General features: G+C 39.9%; 3 protein-coding genes across 3 annotated transcripts; all 3 read right to left on the bottom strand.

Moving 5' to 3' along the window:
• Nucleotides 1-14,410: 14,410 nt before the first annotated feature.
• Nucleotides 14,411-15,109, bottom strand: LOC145934207 (uncharacterized). Its single transcript, XM_083034576.1, has one exon. It carries the CDS (start codon nucleotides 15,107-15,109, stop codon nucleotides 14,411-14,413), a length of 699 nt encoding a protein of 232 aa, XP_082890702.1.
• A 1,148-nt stretch (nucleotides 15,110-16,257) lies between these two features.
• On the bottom strand, nucleotides 16,258-17,222 carry LOC145934205 (uncharacterized). The gene is made up of 2 exons (XM_083034575.1): nucleotides 16,494-17,222; nucleotides 16,258-16,407 (listed from the first exon to the last, which is right to left on the bottom strand). Exons 1-2 carry the CDS (start codon nucleotides 17,220-17,222, stop codon nucleotides 16,258-16,260), a joined length of 879 nt encoding a protein of 292 aa, XP_082890701.1.
• Nucleotides 17,223-17,346: 124 nt separating this feature from the next.
• LOC145934204 (uncharacterized) lies at nucleotides 17,347-18,783 on the bottom strand. The gene is made up of 2 exons (XM_083034574.1): nucleotides 17,761-18,783; nucleotides 17,347-17,610 (listed from the first exon to the last, which is right to left on the bottom strand). The coding sequence occupies exons 1-2, from the start codon at nucleotides 18,781-18,783 to the stop codon at nucleotides 17,347-17,349; spliced, it is 1,287 nt and encodes a 428-aa protein (XP_082890700.1).
• Nucleotides 18,784-18,984: the final 201 nt, after the last annotated feature.

Genomic DNA, 18,984 nt, shown 5'->3' with positions numbered 1-18,984 from the left:
AAGCAGTGGTATCAACGCAGAGTACTGTGCATGCATGCGTGCGTGCATGCGTGCGTGCGTGCGTGCGTGCGTGCGTGCGTGAGAAAGAGAAAGAAGACACGTAGCAGTAATATTAGTGTGTGTGTGATGTATACATGTATATTACCCTATACATGTACATAACTCTGCATGAAAGAGACGAAGATATGATTGTTTGTCCTTGTCAACTACACCGATTACAGCTCTCTATCGCGATATCACGCAACTAATTTTTTGCTCTGTTTTATTCCTCAGCCTCATCTCGCACACACACATATAAATGAAATATTTCTATATCGAAATCTTTTTTATTAGACTTCTAAACTCATTTCTGCAAGTTCACTGATACTCCTTCATGCAATCCTTAGGGCGAAGTTCTCTTATTTCGAATGTACAAATTGTAAAACTTTTATATTAAGTAAGTACTGTTGTGAGCTGTCACGAGAAGCTAATAAAAAAACTTGAATTTTCTAATTTTTTGTCATTTTACATTAAATTCGGATCACTTCGCCCTAGATTATTATATTCACTTTAATCCTGGAAAAGCTTTTTTTATTCTATTAAACCAATAAAAAGTTCTCGATATAGAAAAATATAACCGTTTTGATCGGTAAGACAGACGCTTTAGGATCCCCTTAAAGCATGATTGATATTAAATTTATTGAGAATTGGTCAATTTCTTTTAATTGTAAATTAACAAATTATACAACATTTAGAACACATTAGCATAGAAATCTTTAAAAAAATTTTTTTAAGAAAATATTTTTTAATTATATATAGGGTTTGCTAGTATTGGAAAAAATTGTGCAAATTGAAATTTGCACATTGCTTTCTCACCATTTTATTTCGCTAATTAAGATGGTTTTTCAATTATAGCTTCCTTATAGAGGAAGCTTAACTTGCACATTGCCATAATTGAAAAACCATCTTAATGAGTAAAATAAAATGGTGAAGAAGCAATGTGCAAGTTAAGGTGCGAATTCATGGGACGCTCGTTTCAGCGTTGCACGTGATCACGTGACTTTGACTTGATGCTAGCGTCACGAACAAAAAGCTGGATTTTCTCAGCTTTTAGCGTCAAGCCGTCATACTGTTTAGCAGTACAAATTGTGTCGTGTGTCGTGTGATGGTGTCAATAATAAAAATAGAATCTCAACATGTAAGTAAAATATTAGTTATTTAATTAATTTATTTTGAATTCATTAGTTAATTTTTTATTATTAAAAAGCAAAATAAGAATGCAGAATGTATACATATATTTCCTCATTTATTTGGTTGAAACCTTATATTATTATATATTGTGATGAGTAAAATACAAAAATAATATAATTAAATTTGTTATCCAATATTACAAAAAGAATAAAAAAAGTAATGAATCGAGTAATAAATTAGAAATGATACTTTTTGAGGTTAGGAAGTTTAGAGAATCAGTATTATTGAATTTATTTAATGTAAGATCTGCTTTTAATTATCCTATATTTATGTTATGTTTATGTTTTTTTATGTTATGTTTAAATTCAGTTAGATAAATAGTAATTTCGTTAAATAAATATATTATATTAAAATGCTGTGCATTTTTATTCTATCAATACAATTAATTTTCTAGCTTTGAAAAATGCTTAAATATTATAACATTAAAAATTTTATAAATAGTGATGAGCAACTATTCTAAATACCATTTTCTACTCATCAAAGTTTGCAATCATCAAGCTTTGTTCGAAGAAATATATACATTCTACATATTTACCGAAATAAGTAACATGATAATTTTAAGTTTGTAAATATAATAAAAAATATTACATATAATAAAAAAGAATTGATTAATAACTATATTATTTTTTATTGTTAGGATTATAAACTGGTCCAAACCTGCTGTGGAGTGTGCAAAGAAATTGAGTTTAAAATTTGATATTTACAGAACAAATTTTATGTATAGATAAGTAGATAAATAAAAGGTATATAACAAAATCAATTGTATAAATTAACCTTATTGTGAGACATAATCGTTCTGCTGCAGATATAGGCTCTCTAATCACTGTCTGCTTTATAATAAATGGTGCTATTAAATTGAGTAATTTCTCAAATTGTGTAGCAGTCATACGAAAATAATTCTTGAATTTTGCTTCTTCCAAAATAATGACAGGAAAGATTGCGTGGTAAAATCCATGATTATATCGTTCTATGAATATTAGATTTACCCAATAACGTTTTTTTCGGTACTTTCTTCTTTTCTGTTTTTGTAATTCATTTATCAGAACTGCTGCTAAAAGTTTTTTACGTTGTTCATTTTGTTCTGATATTATTTTTGTACACTCGCTTAACCACATATAATATTGGTTTCTGTATGACATGATGATACGGAGGTTATATACGGTACCTACCGCTATAAATTCGATGCTAAAATCATTTTCATGCGTTTTTCACAATGTAGCGTCAATTTTGATCACGTGACCTACTTTGACGCTCAAAATGAGCGTCGAGCGTCCGCGTGAAAAGGCACCTTTAAGCTTTCTCTATGAGGAAGCCATAATTGAAAAACCATCTTAATTAGCGAAATAAAATGGTGAGGAAGAAATGTGCAAATTTCCATTTGCACAATTTTTTTTAAGGTTGCCATTTTTTAAGATGAGTACATTTTGTTTTAGTTATATAATTTTATTTTTCATTTGTATTTCACATTTGTATTTTATTTTTCAGACTCATCTAAATTTATATTGTTGAAATCAGTTGTGTGCCTTCTTCTTTTTTGGTCGTTTATTCGAAGTATTGCTTCTTCAATTCTGAAATGTCCTGATTTGTGTGATAGGATATATTTTAATATAATGTGGTCCTTTATAATTGATTACTGTTGCAAGTACATGTGTGTTTTCTTGATTATCAATTGATATTTGGAATGCACACGAAAGGCAATATAAATAATTATTACCAAGCATTCTGTATAATAATATGCTTACCATCAATATTACCGTAATCAGCATTGTTTGATAAATAATGGCTTTTAAAATTGATTCCGCATTGAATTTCTGTTTCATTGTAAATTTTTTGAGCTATTATATCTCCCCATTCTTTACTTTGAAATCGGACTCTCGTCTACCATACACTTTTGTAATTAATAAATCCTGATATTCTTTGTGCGTTAATGTAATTATAATGTTTTTTCGTTATTTATATTAGTAACATCATTTGAAGCATTGATAGATTGACTACTCTCATTTTTATTTATATTACACGAATCTTTTTCAAAGAATTTTATACCTAATAATTCGTGCAAATTGTAAATGTCACAAACAACATATGAATATAACGTTTTCGCTTCAATATGTTCATGATTTGAGAATTCTTCTTTAATTTCTTGCCAAATAGGAGCTGTTTTTGAGATTACCTTATTATTTATTAATATATCATTTTTATATTTTAAAATAGTATTTACAAGAACGTCATGAGGAACACTTGGTTTTCTTCCATTTATCTGCCATAAAAGTTCGAATATGTTCCATATTATATGCATTCAGAAGAAATTGACATAAACTATCAAATGCGCATGTATTTATTACTTTTACTGTTTTGTCTTCTAATTTTATTTTTTGAAGGTTGCCATTTTTTAAGATGGGTATATTTTGTTTTCGTTTTACAATTTTATTTTTTATTTGTATTTCACATTTGTATTTTCTTTTTCACACTCATCTAAATTTATATTGTTGAAATCAGTTGTGTGCCTTTTTCTGTTTTGATCGTTTATTCAAAGTTTTGCTTCTTAAATTCTGAAATGTCCTGACTTGTGATAGGATATATTTTAATATAATGTGATTGTTTATAATTGATTACTGTTGCAAGTTTATGTGTTTTCTTGATTATCAATTGATATTTGGAATGTACACGAAAGACGATATAAATAATTATTACCAAGCATTCTGTATAATAATATGCTTAGCATCAATATTACCGTAATTAGCATATTTTGATAAATAATGGCTCTTAAAATTGATTCCGCATTGAATTTCTGTTTCCTTGTAAATTTTTTGAGCTATTATATCTTCCCATTCTTTGCTTTTAAATCGGATGCAGACTCGTCTACCATACACTTTTGTAATTAATAAATCTTGATATTCTTTGTGCGTTAATGTAGTTGTAAATGTTTATTCGTTATTTATATTAGTAACATCATTTGAAGCATTGATAGATTGACTACTCTCATTTTTATTTTTATTACACGAAAGTATTATTATTTTATTATTTTAAAAAAGTTTGACACGCTAAAAAAATCGTTCCATAGTTATAAGGAGCATATTAACAATTGCGATGTCGCTTCCACAAAACACTTTACCAATGTTTTTAGCATACCTAAATAAAAGTATCTCACGCCCGAGAGATCTGCTAATTGTCGTTCCTGGGAGAAAGAAATAGGGAAACTTACTTTGAAACTTTTTTTGGTCCTTTGATATTTGTTTTTCTTATTTAAAAATAATCTTTTTTGAGGAGATTTTTTTCTGTAAAAAAAAACACATTTATGCTTCCTCATAGAGGAAGTTTTGTTTTTGTGAAAAAATTTTTTTTTCAGATTTTTATGCCAATGTGTTTAGAATGTTCCAAACCATCGAAAAATAACATTTTTAAAAAATGTGCGTATGTGTGTGTATGTATGTATGTGCCCACCCATGTTTTTTTAGATTTAAATATCTCAAAAATTATTTGACTTGCAGCGCTTTAATTTGGCATACAAGTAAAGTAGAACAACACTTTTATTTACTGTCATTTTTATAAAAATTCATAGTGTTTCATTTTTTATAAAATTTTGAATTTTTTTAGAAATGTCTGTAGTTGCTCTAACTTCCGTAAATTTTAAGATATCGGGATAAATTTTTTTATGTAAATAGACTATTATTAAAGGATTGTTGGTATTGAATTTGACGAGAATCAGTGAAAGGGTTTATTTTTAAAAAAATTTTGAATTTTTTGAGAAATGTCTGTGGTTGCTCTAACTTTCGTAAATTTTAAAGATAAATTTATTTACATGAATAAACTATCATTAAAGGATGGTTGGTACTGAATTTGACGAGAATCGGTGAAAGGATTTGATTTTTATAAAATTTTAGATTTTATGAAAAATGTCTGTGGTTGCTCTAATTTCCGTAAATTTTAAGATATTTGGATAAATTTTTTTACATAAGTAGACTATCATGTAAAGATGTTTGGTATTGAGTTTGGCGATGATCAGTGGAAGGATTCATTTGTTATAAAATTTTGAATTTTTAAGGGGATCCCTCGCGACTGTTTTCTTACCGACAAAGCACTATTTTCGTACTTTTAGTCTCTCGTTGCATTGACTTGACAGAATTAAAAATGCTTCTCTACGATTGCAATACATACATCAATGATCTCAGCGAACTTCGATTTCATATGAAAAATGAGAAATAATTACGAAATTACAGTTTTCGTTACATCATTTTATCTCGATATGACGTCTCGAATTGCAGACGAGCTGTCAACTCGTCATAATACGTGCTTTATATAATAAATATACATTTTGTATGAATAAAAAGGCAAGTTCCCTAGGATTGAGGTGCACGAAAGAAAGCACTGTTATCCTCTAAATCTGAATTAGAAGTCTAATATAAAAGTATAACTTGGACTACGATTCGTACGTATGTGTGCGGAGGCGTTACGACTATCTTAAGCGCCCCTACACTAGGATTTGTTCGCGCGCCCCAATGTCAAGCTGCAGAAATAAAAAATAATTTAAAAAATTCCTGCTTTTAGCGCTACCCGGAACCACGACGAGGACGTAGCAGGATAATGATTCCGTTTTTTTTTGTTCTTTTATATTTTTATATTTTTTTGTATTTTTATATTATTAAATTTTTATTATATTTTTTATTTTTTTTAGTTTTAATTTTATTTTTATGTTTGTTTTAATATTGTTAAAAGTATTAATAGAATATATTTTATATCTTATTTTTTAATAATATATTTTGTAAAAATGAAATAAAAAATAAGTCAACAGTGTAGGCTCCCTGCATTGATAAATTACAAATTCAGAAGGAGGCTATATGGAGCCACGCGTGGGGTGTAGGTACGCAAATACTAAACACAAACTTGTTGAAATAACAAATTTATTAAATTTAAACGTTTCGGTCCTTTCTTTGGACCTTCTTTAGTAACTTTAGTACAATAAATTATAATGGGGAATCTACATACTGACGCACGCAGCGCTAAAAGCCATGAGCCCCCCGATCGATACCCCACTAAATAGACAAAGTGAAATAATATGCCATGAGGTACTCAAATGTGGACTCTAATGAAGAGTATAGTAAGGAATTTCCGAAAGGGGGCTCACTCTTCCTCACACATTCATCCATCACCCGTTCACACGACCGTACGCGGACGTGTCTGACGCACGAGTGAAGAAGGTATTCGGTTTGATGCTATTTATAAGGCGCCATACAATGGCTCATAGCCTGTTATCGATGTCAATGTCAAACACAATATGTGGAATTTATTTCTCTCCCTCTCTCTCTCTCTCCCTATCCCTCTCCCTCTCCCTCTCTCTCTCTCTCCCTCTCTCTCCCCCTTGTTTCCCTCCTTCTCCCCCCTTTTTTATTCCTTTTTCCCCCTCTCCCCCCCCTCCGTCTCACTCCCTCTATCCCTGTCCCCCTTTCCTCTCGCTTCCCCCCCTTTCCCTATCTCCCTCTCTCCAACATACAATGGAAATTAATGTTACGAATGATTTATGGCTCTATAAAGGAATTCGATAACAACTAAACGAAGACCGTCTTTCAGGAAATTTGTGGCATATTTGTCACAACAGATATATATGCTTGACTTAGACACTCTGTGTCTTCTTGTCGGTTTAGGCCATTTATCTGGCGCCTGATAAACAGCATCTCCGATACAAGTCTCTTTCTTAGAAACGGTTCCTCATCCAAGATCTCAACGTTATCCCAATCAAATTCGTGGTTATTCAGCCTGTGGTCCGTGATCACGGACTTTTGCGCGGTGTTTCTTTTTATATGATTTCTATGCTCTCTAATGCGTGTTCTCAACTGTCTGCTGGTCTGACCGACATAAGAGGCATTACAATTTTGACATGAGATTTTGTATACAACGTTATTATGCCAGTCTTTTTGCAGTGTGTCTTTATGCACGCGGATAAACGAGCGTAACTTATTCAAACCTGTGTAGGACATTTTTACATCTAGATCACGGACCACATGGCTAAACCGCTCGGAAAATTTGGGTATGTATGAGACATTAAAATATGCAACGCGGGCCGAATTAGTATCAGGTGTTCTGTTAGCGTCACCTGAATTATTATTTTTATTTCTCGCAAACAAAATCCTAAGCCTTTCGTGAAGTGTTTCAAAAATCAGTTGCAATGGATACCCATTATCACGTAACACCCCAATGACCAATTCGAGGTTCTTTTGGTGATATCTTGGGTGTGATAACCAGAAAGCCCTATCTATTAGGCCAAATATTGTGCCTCTCTTGTGGCAGAGAGGGTGACAGGAGTAATAATTCAAATATCTTCCCGAAAATGTTGGTTTATGGTACCAGTTGAATTCAACATATCCCCGGTTTAGAATGAATGTAACATTCAAAAAATCGAGTCTATTACCCCCCCCCCCTTTCCAAAGTGAACTGTAATCTATTATGACACGCGTTAAACTGTCTTAGTATCTCCTGGCTCGTCCCGGGAGGGACGGCCAACGCGATATCATCAACATAGCGTACGTAGATCGGGAGTTCAAAAGGAAGGTCTCCTATCACCCTGCTCTCCAAATCGCGCATGGTTAAATCGGCTACTATGGGAGACAGCGGAGAGCCCAGCAGAGGGCGCTCCGAAGATTTGTTGATAGATTATGCCATCAAAGGTGAAAAAACTTGAGTGAAGAACAAGCCGGATTGCCCCCAAAAATTCCATGCGCGGTATCGTACAGTTATTCTCTATGAAATTCCACCTCGCGGCTATGCCGTCGACTGCCAAATCCAATGGGATGTTAGTGAATAGAGAGACCACATCCAGTGAAATAAGTTCACAATTGTCACCAATGTAAGTTCCATCGAGTTTGTTGACCAGTCGAAAGCTATTCTCCACATGACTGTCCGCCGCTGGGACCGACTTGTATATGATTTTGTGGAGAAACGTCGCAAGACGATGCAGCGGCGTGTTCAGTGAGGAGACGATGATTCGCAGGGGACAGCCCGACTTGTGAATCTTAGGGAGCCCATAGGCTCTCGGCAGTACCCCCTCCGAACAATTCAACGACCTGTATGTCGTATCGGATATGTAATCTAAGTTTTTCCACCTTGTAAGCAATTCATGCAAACTGTTGATAATTCTTCTGGTGGGATCCTTCTTTACTCTAATGTAAATATTTGTATCACCAAGGAGGACCTTCATTTTTTCCAAATAAGATGTCTTTTCTAAGGCGACCGTTATATTGCCCTTATCGGCTCGCATAAAAATGATATTAGGGTTATCGCGTATAAACGTTCTCGCTGCTAGGGACGCGCCCGAGAGTTCCTTATCAAACAAAGATTCTTCAGGGTTGCAACTGGCCAACTTGTTAACAATTGCCGACGACCTCTGGCGAACCAAAGGCCGAACGCCCACTTCCACTCTGTCGATACTATATTCTATACTTTTGATAAATTCCATAAGAGCTCGATCTTTGTTCTTACTTGGTAAACAAAAATTGTCGCCCAGTTGCAATAAATGAAATAAAAAAGGCAATTTAAAAATTCTGTCTTCTGGCTTTAGCCTTTGCGAATATTTCTATGACATCTTTGTAATCGAGGTTGTTGGCCAATTCATTTTCAATCGATAAGATTGCTAAATCAGATAAACGCGTCTGCGACATTGTACTTCTTAAATAATTTTTGATTAATTTTAATTTTGAAAAACTTGCCTCACCAGTTGCCACAGATATTGGCATAGTTAATAATATCCGAAAAGCTATTGTTAAGTTGGGAAATATTTCCAGTAAACCATTTTGAGCTAATTTATTTAAAATATTAATTGGAGATTGCGAAATGTTTTGTTGTAAATCTGAAATTTTGTTTTATATAAATTTATCTCGTCAAATAATTCAATAGCAATTATATCAGAACAATTTGTATTTTTGTTATAAAGTTTTAATTCTAAAGTTTTACATTGATTTAAAGTAATATCAGAAGCATTTATATCATACATCAGAAATTTGAAAGCGTGACTGTGACAATTAAGCTGATCGAATCGTTCTTCCAAAGAATTTAGAGCTACGTCAATTATATAATTAAAAAACTCTACTTTAAATTTTTGCCTGGCATCTGTAATTGGTTCATCTCGACATTCATTACTAAATTGTGTTCGTTTTCTTAAACGAAATTGCGACACAGGTGGAAACTCTGGAGAAACGTTCATTTGAATTGCTATATCTTTAGCATTTATTTCAATGTTAATAAAACCATTTTCACGATATTCTCTTAAAAAAACAATTACATTTTCAATTAAGTTTATGCAGTGTGATATATTTATTTCATGCGATTGCAAAGATTTTGAAACAATGTTAATTCTTTGTAAAATATACCAGCAGAGTACGGATAATATAAACTTGTAATTTGCAATTTTTTTGGCGATACTATGAGCTGTATTTTTAACAATATTATCATTTGAACTTTCAAAAATCTCTAGAAAACTATCATAAATAATTGGTAAATTATAACGTAAAGCTTTTACTGCATTTAAACGCAATGACCATCGTGTAGCTGATACATTTTTGGGTGTTAAACCATAGCTGTCTGAATTGCCGAAATGTTTTTTTAAAATATCCCATCGATTTGTAGATCGAGAAAAAAAATTAAAAATTTCTTGTATAATTGATATAGACGATCAAAATAATATTCAACATATTGAAAATATATATCTTGGACCCGAATGTAATACATTATTAGAAACATTATCTTTGGAATGCGCGCAATAAATTAAATTAAAATGTTTAGATTTTTATATCACAGCAGTTCGAGAAATGCTGAAGCGTTTACCATATAAAGATAAATTATTTGAACAATTAACTTTTCTAGAACCGAAGATTGCTCTTTATGAAGAAGGTAGACTTAAAATTAAAGATTTAACCTACATTGCTACGCGATTAGGACATATTGATATCACAAAGTTAGCTTTTGAATGGAGAATTTTGCCATCATGTTTTGATGATGAGCAGAAAACAGAGTTAGCGTCTTTAAAAATATATCTAATGTGGAAAAAAATAGTAGAATTTAAAGATATTTCTGGGGAAAAGATGTTTCCAAATTTAGAATCTTTAATCGAAATAGTTCTTTCTTTTCCCCATTCGAATGCCGAGGCCGAACGAATTTTTTCAATAGTAACAGATATAAAAAAATAAAAAAAGGAACCGATTGTGTAATGATACTGTTTCCGCGATTTGTGTTATTCGGTCTCATTTTCAATCACAAAACATTAATTGTGTAAACTTTGAAGTAGACGCCAGGCATTTGGAACTGCATAACGCGCAAAATTTATAAGGAGAACAATGCACACCTGATGGTTCTTAATCATTTTGTTTTTTTTTTTCACTTTTAAATATTATTTTATTTTACTATTTTATTATTTCATTAATTTTATTATTTAATTATTTTATTTTGTAGAGTCACACATCTAGCCAATATTCTCTTAATGCATGTTAGTTATGTGTTTTTATAAACTTGTTTCTTTTCAGAGTTTAATTATTATTCTCTTTTCAGAGTCATAATATATTTAATAACGTAAACTTGTGTACCTGTAACATTAACTTGTGTACTTGTAAAAATCAAAGCTTTGTGCAATTTTATTTTTATAATTTTATTTCTAAATATATAATTATTATTCTATTTTTATTTCTATAATTATTTATTTTAATTAGATAATTATAATTTGTTATATAATTAAGTTTATAACATTAATTTGATTTTAATTATATTTATATTTAGAGTTTCATATATATATATGTGTGTTATAAAATCCATTTAAAACGTTATTTTATTTTTAGTTTATTATAAGATATAGTTTATTATAAAATATAGTTTATTTAAAATTTATTATCCGATGTTTCTTTATTATTCTAGTACGTTAATATTTTTTGTTTATTAATTTTTTGTTTATGCATACTGGTAAGGTTTTTGGCAGTTTTCCTTACCCTTGCAACAAATGTTGGTATTCTTTAATATTTTTCTGCCAAATAAAATATTTTATTTTGAGTTATATTAAAAGTGTTTTATTTTTATAGTTATTTTAGCCCTTTCCCCTTTTCAGCTTTTCTTTATTTTATTCTACAATAATAAATGGAGCTAATAATATTTTTATATATGTGCGCGCGCGCGTGTGTGTGTGTGTGTAGACAATTTTTTTTTAATTTTTGAGAATTGATAAAGAAAATGTTGCATATATATACACAGGATGTCCGGTGACTCGCGAATCACCTCTCGTAGACAGTAGAGTGGGTCAAACCGAGTAGAAAAGTCCTGTACCATTTTGCGAAATTCACAATAGTTAATGATAAATTAATTGTTAAAGATCGGCCAACTAGTGTGCGCGGCGAAAAGAGACAGCCCATTGTTACGCCGTTGCTGGGGGAGGGAGGAGTGGAGGAGGGGCGAAGCGGTAGCAGGGACGTTCAACAAAAGACAACGGGTGTGTAAATGTACGTATGAGCTGGAGCTTTGCGTCCAATTATTTCTCTTATTCTCTTCCTCTCTCTTGTAAAGAAAAATGTTGACAAACTATTTTCTACGATTTTAAAATCATTGTAGTTGCGTCGACATCATATTTGGCAATGTGCATCATTTAAAAAATACGTAAATTTACTATAATAATAAGTGTAAAATTACACGAAAAATAATGAAAACGTATAACATTTCCATTATTTCTCGCGTAATTCAACATTTATTGTTAATCTTATATTACATAATTATTTACAGTGCATCTTGTCGAAATTCAGCATGCATAGAAAGAAGAAATCGATGCAAATCACTCGATAGTACTCGGATACGTTCTGTTGAGATTTTACATTAATAATAATTAATAATAATTCAATGACATTCTTTCTCTCTCTCTTCCTCTCTCTCTCTCTCTCTCTCTCTCTCTCTCTCTCTCTCTCTCTCTCTCTCTCTCTCTCTCTCTCTCTCTCTCTCTCTCTCTCTCTCTCTCTCTCTCTCTCTCTCTCTCTCTCTCTCTCTCTCTCTCTCTCTCTCTCTCTCTCTCTCTCTCTCTCTCTCTCTCTCTCTCTCTCTCTCTCTCTCTCTCTCTCTCTCTCTCTCTCTCTCTTTGCGGCATAGAAAAAATTTGTTATCTTTTCCACACCACCTTGCGGTAGATAACATGGCGCATTTTCTTTAAAGTGGTATCCCCCGTAGGTCTAATCCACTCTCAAATTTTAATTTAAAAGTTGTTCAAAATGACCTCCTGCTTCGTGCGAACACAATTCGGCTCTTTGAATGATATGTCGCGTAGCCCGATACGCCATTTCCGGCGTGATGGTATTAAAAGCAGCGAGAATTGCCTTTCGCATCTCTACTTGTGTGCCACCACGCCTGTGCTCGACTAAATCTTTAATGTGACCCCACACGAAATAGTCGAGCACATTGAGGTCTGGCGATCGCGCTGGCCAAATAATTGGACCACCTCGACCGACCCATCTTTCGTGATAGTGCGCATTTAAAAAATCGCGCACTTGACGCGAAAAATGCGCAGGTGCCCCATCATGTTGGAAAATGAGACCTGCTCTTACGTCGAGAGGAATATCCTCGAGTAGAACAGGTAACTCATTTTCCAAGAAATGTTTATAAATTTCGCCATTTAGTCGCGGCGGCAAAAAATAAGGGCCGATCTGAAAATCATGGAAAGAAAATTATCTATTAAAGCTGCGAAAGAAAATTCCTTAATTAATAAAAAAATGTATTACTTACAATTCGGTTCGCAATTATTCCTGCCCATACGTTTATTGTCCAGCGATTCTGGAACGTACATTGCCGAACAACGTGCGGGTTTTCTTCAGCCCAGTATTAAAAAATTCGGCTATTAAATACCCCGTTTGGCGTAAACGTCGCCTTGTCGGTCCAGAGAATACGGTCTGAAAAAATTGATCCCGTCAGCATTGAGCGAGAAATCCTACGTGTGTTTCGGCAATTGTTAATATTTTTTTTAACTAAAAAAATTTGTTTTAATAATTCAAACACATGAAATTAAGATAATTAAAATACCTTCACAAAAGTAGACGCGCTGTTCTCTATCTCTCGGCAAAAGTTGTTGTACTCGCTGAAAATGATACGGGTGCAATCCGTTTTGACGTAGAGTACGGTGCACCACGTATCGCGAGAAACCAAGCATCCAAGCTACGCGTCGCACACTATTCTGGGGATTCTCTTCAAATGCTCTTAGAATTGTTTCTTCCTCGTCCACACCATAATGCAAGTGTACATTTACATCTCGACGATTTGGATGAAGATTGCCTGTCTCTCTCGCGCGTTGTACACATCTTAGAATTACATTATAAGTAGGATGTCGATCACGTCTGGGGAATCGCTCCGCGTAAAGACGAGCCGCGACACGAGCGTTTTCTCCGGCTAAACCGTACGCGATTATCATATCCGTATACTCCTCTGCAGTATACATTTCTTAATATTTTAAAAGATGACTTTTATCGAGACGTATACGTTGAATGTTTGCCACCAACTATTGTGGAAAAACAAATAATGAAATGAAAAAAAGTAATATCATTTGAATAACGAAAGAAATGCTACTGGTTTATAAACATTTATTTATTTTGAAACATCGATCAAGTGTCAACATAATAGTTAAACCTCTATAATTCAAATGATATTACTTTTTTTCATCCAAATCGTCTCAAAAATTAAAAAAAAATTTGCGCGGCGATATCCTTCTTTCTTGGAAATAGGTACTTTACTGATAGCGTACTGGCCGCGCATGCGCGAAAAACCCGGCCCATATCGCCACACTGGGTGTAAGTACAAAGTTATGATTACGTTTATGTGAATGACTGGGATGGTGAAATTAACAGGGTATTTACAAAGGTGATTTAATTACAGAAACCATGCTCGCTTCGAACGCGACCTACGCAGGTGTATCTGAGTTCACGCTGTCCGCTGTTGGCAGCGGTACGATTTTGACGACCGGGCGTGTAAGGTCGCCACCGGCGGTCCGGATCTCGACTACGCGCACCCGGTTGTCCTCTCCTGGGTGCAGTCGCGTGATGCGGGCGAGCGGCCACCGACACGGAGGTGTAATCTCGCTCTTGAGGAGACACAGCTGTCCTTCCTTCAAGCTCCCCCGAGTACGAGTGGTTCACCACTTCGGGCGTGGTGTGAGTCCCTGGAGGTACTCCTGGGCCCAACGCTGCTACAGATGGTCGCGCATCTGTTGAAGTAGACGCCAGCGGGTGAGCCGATTCGATGGCACGTCGGTGAGTGGCGGCTCCGAGATAGCTCGCAGAGGGCCTTCAACCAGGAAGTGGCCCGGCGTTAAGGCGGCAAGATCCTCCGGATCGTCCGAAAAGGCCTGGAGTGGTCTTGAATTGAGGCACGCCTCGACTTCCACAAGTAGTGTGGACATCTCCTCATAGGTGAGCCTCGTCTCGCCGATGACCCGTCGGAGATGATGCTTCAGTGCTTTCACCGCGGCCTCCCAAAGGCCGCCAAAGTGTGGAGCAGCTGGCGGGTTGAAGGACCACCGGATGCCCTCGTCAGCCAGGTGTCCTACTATTTTGTGGATATCGTGTCCTGCCTCCTCGAAGAGGGCTCGAAGTTGGCCGTCGGCTCCCACAAAGTTTGTTCCGCAGTCGCTATACACAGTTTCGCACAGGCCTCGGTGCGACACGAAGGGACGGAAGGCCGCGAGGAAGGCCTCGGCGGTGTAGTCGCTGACCGCCTTCAGGTGTACTGCGCGGGAGCTGAAGCAGACGAAGACGGCCAGGAAGCCCTTGTACGCTTTGTTACCGCGCCCTTTCGTGGTGCGGAGCCAGATGGGGCCGATGAAGTCCATGCCAGTGTGTTGAAACGGTCTGCCAGGGGTGACTCGCGCCCGCGGCAGGTCGCCCATCATCGGCTGGGGCGTAGCCGCCCGCTATCGCACACATGGTAGGCAGCGGTGGATGTATCGTCTGATCAGCTGGCGGCCTCGAGGAATCTAGAAGCGTCTCCGGGCGCTTGCCAGCGTGGCCTGGACACCCCCGTGCAAGGCACGACGATGGCATTCGTCGACCACCAGGTAGGTGAGGTGAGATTCCGTTGGTAGTATAGCTGGATGTCGTTGATCGTAATCCAGTAGTGCATGTTTGAGGCATCCTTTGACTCGCAGGATCCCCGCATCGTCAAGAGCAGGTGTCAGCTTGCGAAGTGGGCTCCGTCCTGATGCCGGTCGACCCGCTCGAGCGTCGTCCAGGTCCGTCCGGAAGCCGACGAACTGAACCACCCGAATCCAACGGATGAGCGCTGCCTCCAACTCCGCCTCCGTTCCAGGTCGCGCTGGTGCGGTCCCTCGTTGGCGTGGCGGAGGCGCCATCGCCAGATCCAAGCTGAGACCCGCAGTAGTCGGCGAAGGGATGAGAATCGCCGAAGTTCCTCGGGTTTCTGAGCTTCGGCGACGACGAGACATCGTGCGGGCCGCTGCTCTGGGAGATCTGCGTCTTCCGCGAAGTCGACGTCCGACGGCCAGGCTTCCGGACTCTCAGTGAGGAAGCGCGGTCCCTGCCACCAGAGGCGGTGGTCCAGCAGTTCTCTCGGGGACACTCCTCGAGAAGCGCAGTCTGCAGGATTCTCTCGGCCAGGTACGTGATCCCACCTCGCATCCTGATTTGCCCGTTGAATCTCTGCAACTCGGTTCGCCACATATGTGGTCCATCTCGCAGGGTGACCACGCACCCAGCCAAGGACGACCGTGGAGTCGGTCCACATGTGGACAACCGATGACCTGAGGTCCAGGGTAAGCCGCACTTGCTCTATCAGCTTGGCCAGCAAGGCGGCAGCGCACAGTTCCAGTCGCGGCAGCGAGATTCGCTTCAACGGGGCGACCTTGGATTTCGCGGTGACCAGAGAGATGGCTGGTTGCTCGTTTACCGTCGAGCGCAGATAGACTACGGCGGCGTATGCGCGTTCCGATGCGTCGGAGAACCCGTGAAGCTCCATGACGCTTGCTGGGGCGTCGCAGCGCAGCCAACGCGGCAATCGAATCTTTTCTAGTAAGGGGAGTTACTGTGCAAGGCTCTTCCATGCTGTAGCTTCCTCCTTGGCTAAGGGAGCGTCCCAGTCCAGCTGTTGCAGCCACGCTGTTTGGACGAGGAGCTTCGCTCGAACGATCATTGGCGCTAACCAGACAAGCGGGTCGAATAGTCGCGCCGTCTGCGAAAGTACCGTTCTCTTCGTTGGAATGCTATAGGGGACCCTACGGACCGAGAGCGCGAAGACATCTGTCTCCGGGTTCCAACGTAAGCCAAGCACAGAGTGTCCGACGGTAGTCGAGCGCCCGCCGACGTCCCCAGGCGATGCTCAGGCGGAATCTCCTCCAGGAGGGTCTCGTGACTGGCGGCCCATTTCCGCAGCGGGAAGTCGCCCGCCATACAGAGCGCCGATACTTGCGCCAGAAGCCGACGGCTCGCCTCCAGGTTGTCCGCTCCGGTGAGTACATCGTCCATGTAGACGTCGTGTCTAAGTACCTCAGCTCTGAGCGGAAAGCGGTCCTGCTCGTCCGTCGCGAGCTGTCGTAGCACGCGTATGGCAAGGTACGGCGCGCTTGCAAGGCCGTAGGTCACCGTATTTAACTGGTACTCTCTGACTTTCTCCTCTTCTCCCCACAGGATTCGCTGAAGATCCCGGTCTTCAGGGTGTACCAGAATTTGGCGGTACATCTTTTCCACGTCGGCGATGAAGACGTAGCGGTGTCTCCGCCAACGAGTTAAGATGTCCACCAGCGCCGGCACCAAGTTGGGGCCGACGTATAACGAGGCGTTGAGTGACGCACCCGCAGCGGTGCGCGCTGAGTCGTTGAATACGACGCGGATCTTTGCATCGGCGCCGGAACCCCGCAACACTCCATGATGCGGGAGGTAGCACATCCCTGGAGCGGATGGCCTCTCAGCGACCGGCGACATGTAGTCTCGCATAAAGTCGCGGTACAGGGTGCCAAAATCGCGGTCTTGGCTGAATCGCCGCACCATGACACCCAGCAAGCGCGATGCAGCGCGGCGTGTAAAGCTGAGGTCCGGCACCTCCGGACGGACAGGCAATCGGACCTGATATCGACCGTCGGCCAGCCTCTCATGAGTGCTCCGGAAATGCTCCTCACATGCTTGCTCGTCGACAGTCAGTGGCCAGGCCTCGCGCGGCGGTCTCCCAGAATCGTCGCACTATATCGACGAGCTCTTCCACGGCGGAGCACTGAAGTGACAGTACTGGAGTCGCGGCGTGACCGTCTCCCACCGCGCCCAAGAGTACCCAGCCGAGACTGGTTTGTTGCGCGATTGGCTCCAGTGTGCCTCTACGACGAATGCCCGGCAGGGCGATACTGCTATAAGCGTCGGCTCCGAGTAACAACTCCACTGGATCCTAACGATGAAATTCGGGATCCGCTAGCTCGAGTCCTTCGATGTGTGGCCACGAACGGGGTCCTCCAGCCAACGCACCACTATAGATCGAAAGGCGCGGCAACATGAGTAAAGACACGGACAGCGAGAACGATCCGGCACGCGCGATCACTTCGACGGTGATTCGTCCTCGCGAGTAGCCTGTCTGTACACCGCCGATGCCGAAGATGGCCACCGACGTTGGAGTTCGCGGCAGACGGAGTCGTTGCGCTAGCGATTCGGCGATCAGCGATGTTTCGGACCCTGGGTCGACCAGGACGCGAACCGCATTGCGGGTGCCCGCGCGATCCACAACCATGACGCGAGCGGTCGCGAGAAGAACCGGCCCGCACTCGACTGCCGGTCGCTTGGCGACGTGCACTGTCGGTGATGAGGTACTCCCGGCGGCTGGCAACGCGACGACCGCGAACGCGTCGTGCAGCGTCGTGTGAGGCCCGGAACACTTGGCGCAAACCTTTGCTGACGTGCAATCGTAGAGCTGGTGGCGACCCAGGCAGTTCCAGCACCGCTGGTGAGTACCCACCGCTTCGCGCTTTTCCTGAGCCGACTTCCTTTTGTACTGATCGCAGTACGCAATAAAATGCTCCTTCTTGCAGAGGGGGCAGTTGCGGCTGAGTTCCGACCCTCTATGTCCTATGTGGTTGGCACGCGTTAAACCGCTGGACTTCTCGCTGGTTTTTTCCGTGGACTTCCTGTACGCCTCCCCGCTGACGGTCTGCATAACGTCCTGCGTCATGAGCTGCTTCTGCAGGAACTCGCGAAGGTCCTCGTAGGAAGGAGGCTCGGAAGATTTACCCAACGATTTCTCCCAGTCGCGTCGCGTCTTGAAGTCCAGGAGCTCGACCACAAAGTGCACGAAGATGTCCGTGGATGCGGTGATCGGGCGATCGATGCCCGCCAGGCGGCCGACGGTGGATAGCACGCCGTGGAAGATCCGATGGAGCCCGGCGGCGGATGGCGCCTTCATCCGCGGAAGCGCCGTAAAGGCGGCCAGGTAAGCTCTCACGAGCAGCCGTTTATTTTCGAAGTGTGCCGTCAGCATGGTCCAGGCACTTTCAAAGTTGTCCTCCGTCGCGGGCAGGTCACGAATCAACTGCTCGGCATCGCCTTTTACACTCGACTTTAAGTACTGCATTTTTTTATCTTTGATAAGGCAACCTCCTCGATGACCATCGACTTAAACAAATCCCGCCAGGCAGGCCAGTCTTCGAACTTGGCCGAGAATGGAGCCTGGGCAGGTCGCTGCGTGATGACGAGACCTCCTTTGGTGCGGTCTTGGTTTCTGCCGACGGGCCAGCAAATTGTCGCTCGATTTCGAGGAACTTTACCTGCTGTT

The sequence above is a fragment of the Prenolepis imparis genome, unplaced genomic scaffold (assembly GCF_030444845.1).
Source record: "Prenolepis imparis isolate NDT839.2.m4 unplaced genomic scaffold, iyPreImpa1.0 SCAF_3, whole genome shotgun sequence".
Lineage (NCBI taxonomy): Eukaryota > Metazoa > Arthropoda > Insecta > Hymenoptera > Formicidae > Prenolepis > Prenolepis imparis.
Note: the sequence above shows the minus strand (reverse complement) of the source record. Positions and strands in the feature narration are given on the sequence as shown.

Coding starts and splice junctions, on each gene's coding strand:
- LOC145934204 (XM_083034574.1), bottom strand. CDS start 18,783: ATGCAGTACTTAAAGTCGAGTGTAAAAGGCGATGCCGAGCAGTTGATT. Junction 17,611..17,760: donor GAGGACGAATCACCGTCGAA/GTGATCGCGCGT, acceptor TTTCATCGTTAG/GATCCAGTGGAGTTGTTACT.
- LOC145934207 (XM_083034576.1), bottom strand. CDS start 15,109: ATGGGCGACCTGCCGCGGGCGCGAGTCACCCCTGGCAGACCGTTTCAA.
- LOC145934205 (XM_083034575.1), bottom strand. CDS start 17,222: ATGGTGCGGCGATTCAGCCAAGACCGCGATTTTGGCACCCTGTACCGC. Junction 16,408..16,493: donor ACACTCTGTGCTTGGCTTAC/GTTGGAACCCGG, acceptor GTACTTTCGCAG/ACGGCGCGACTATTCGACCC.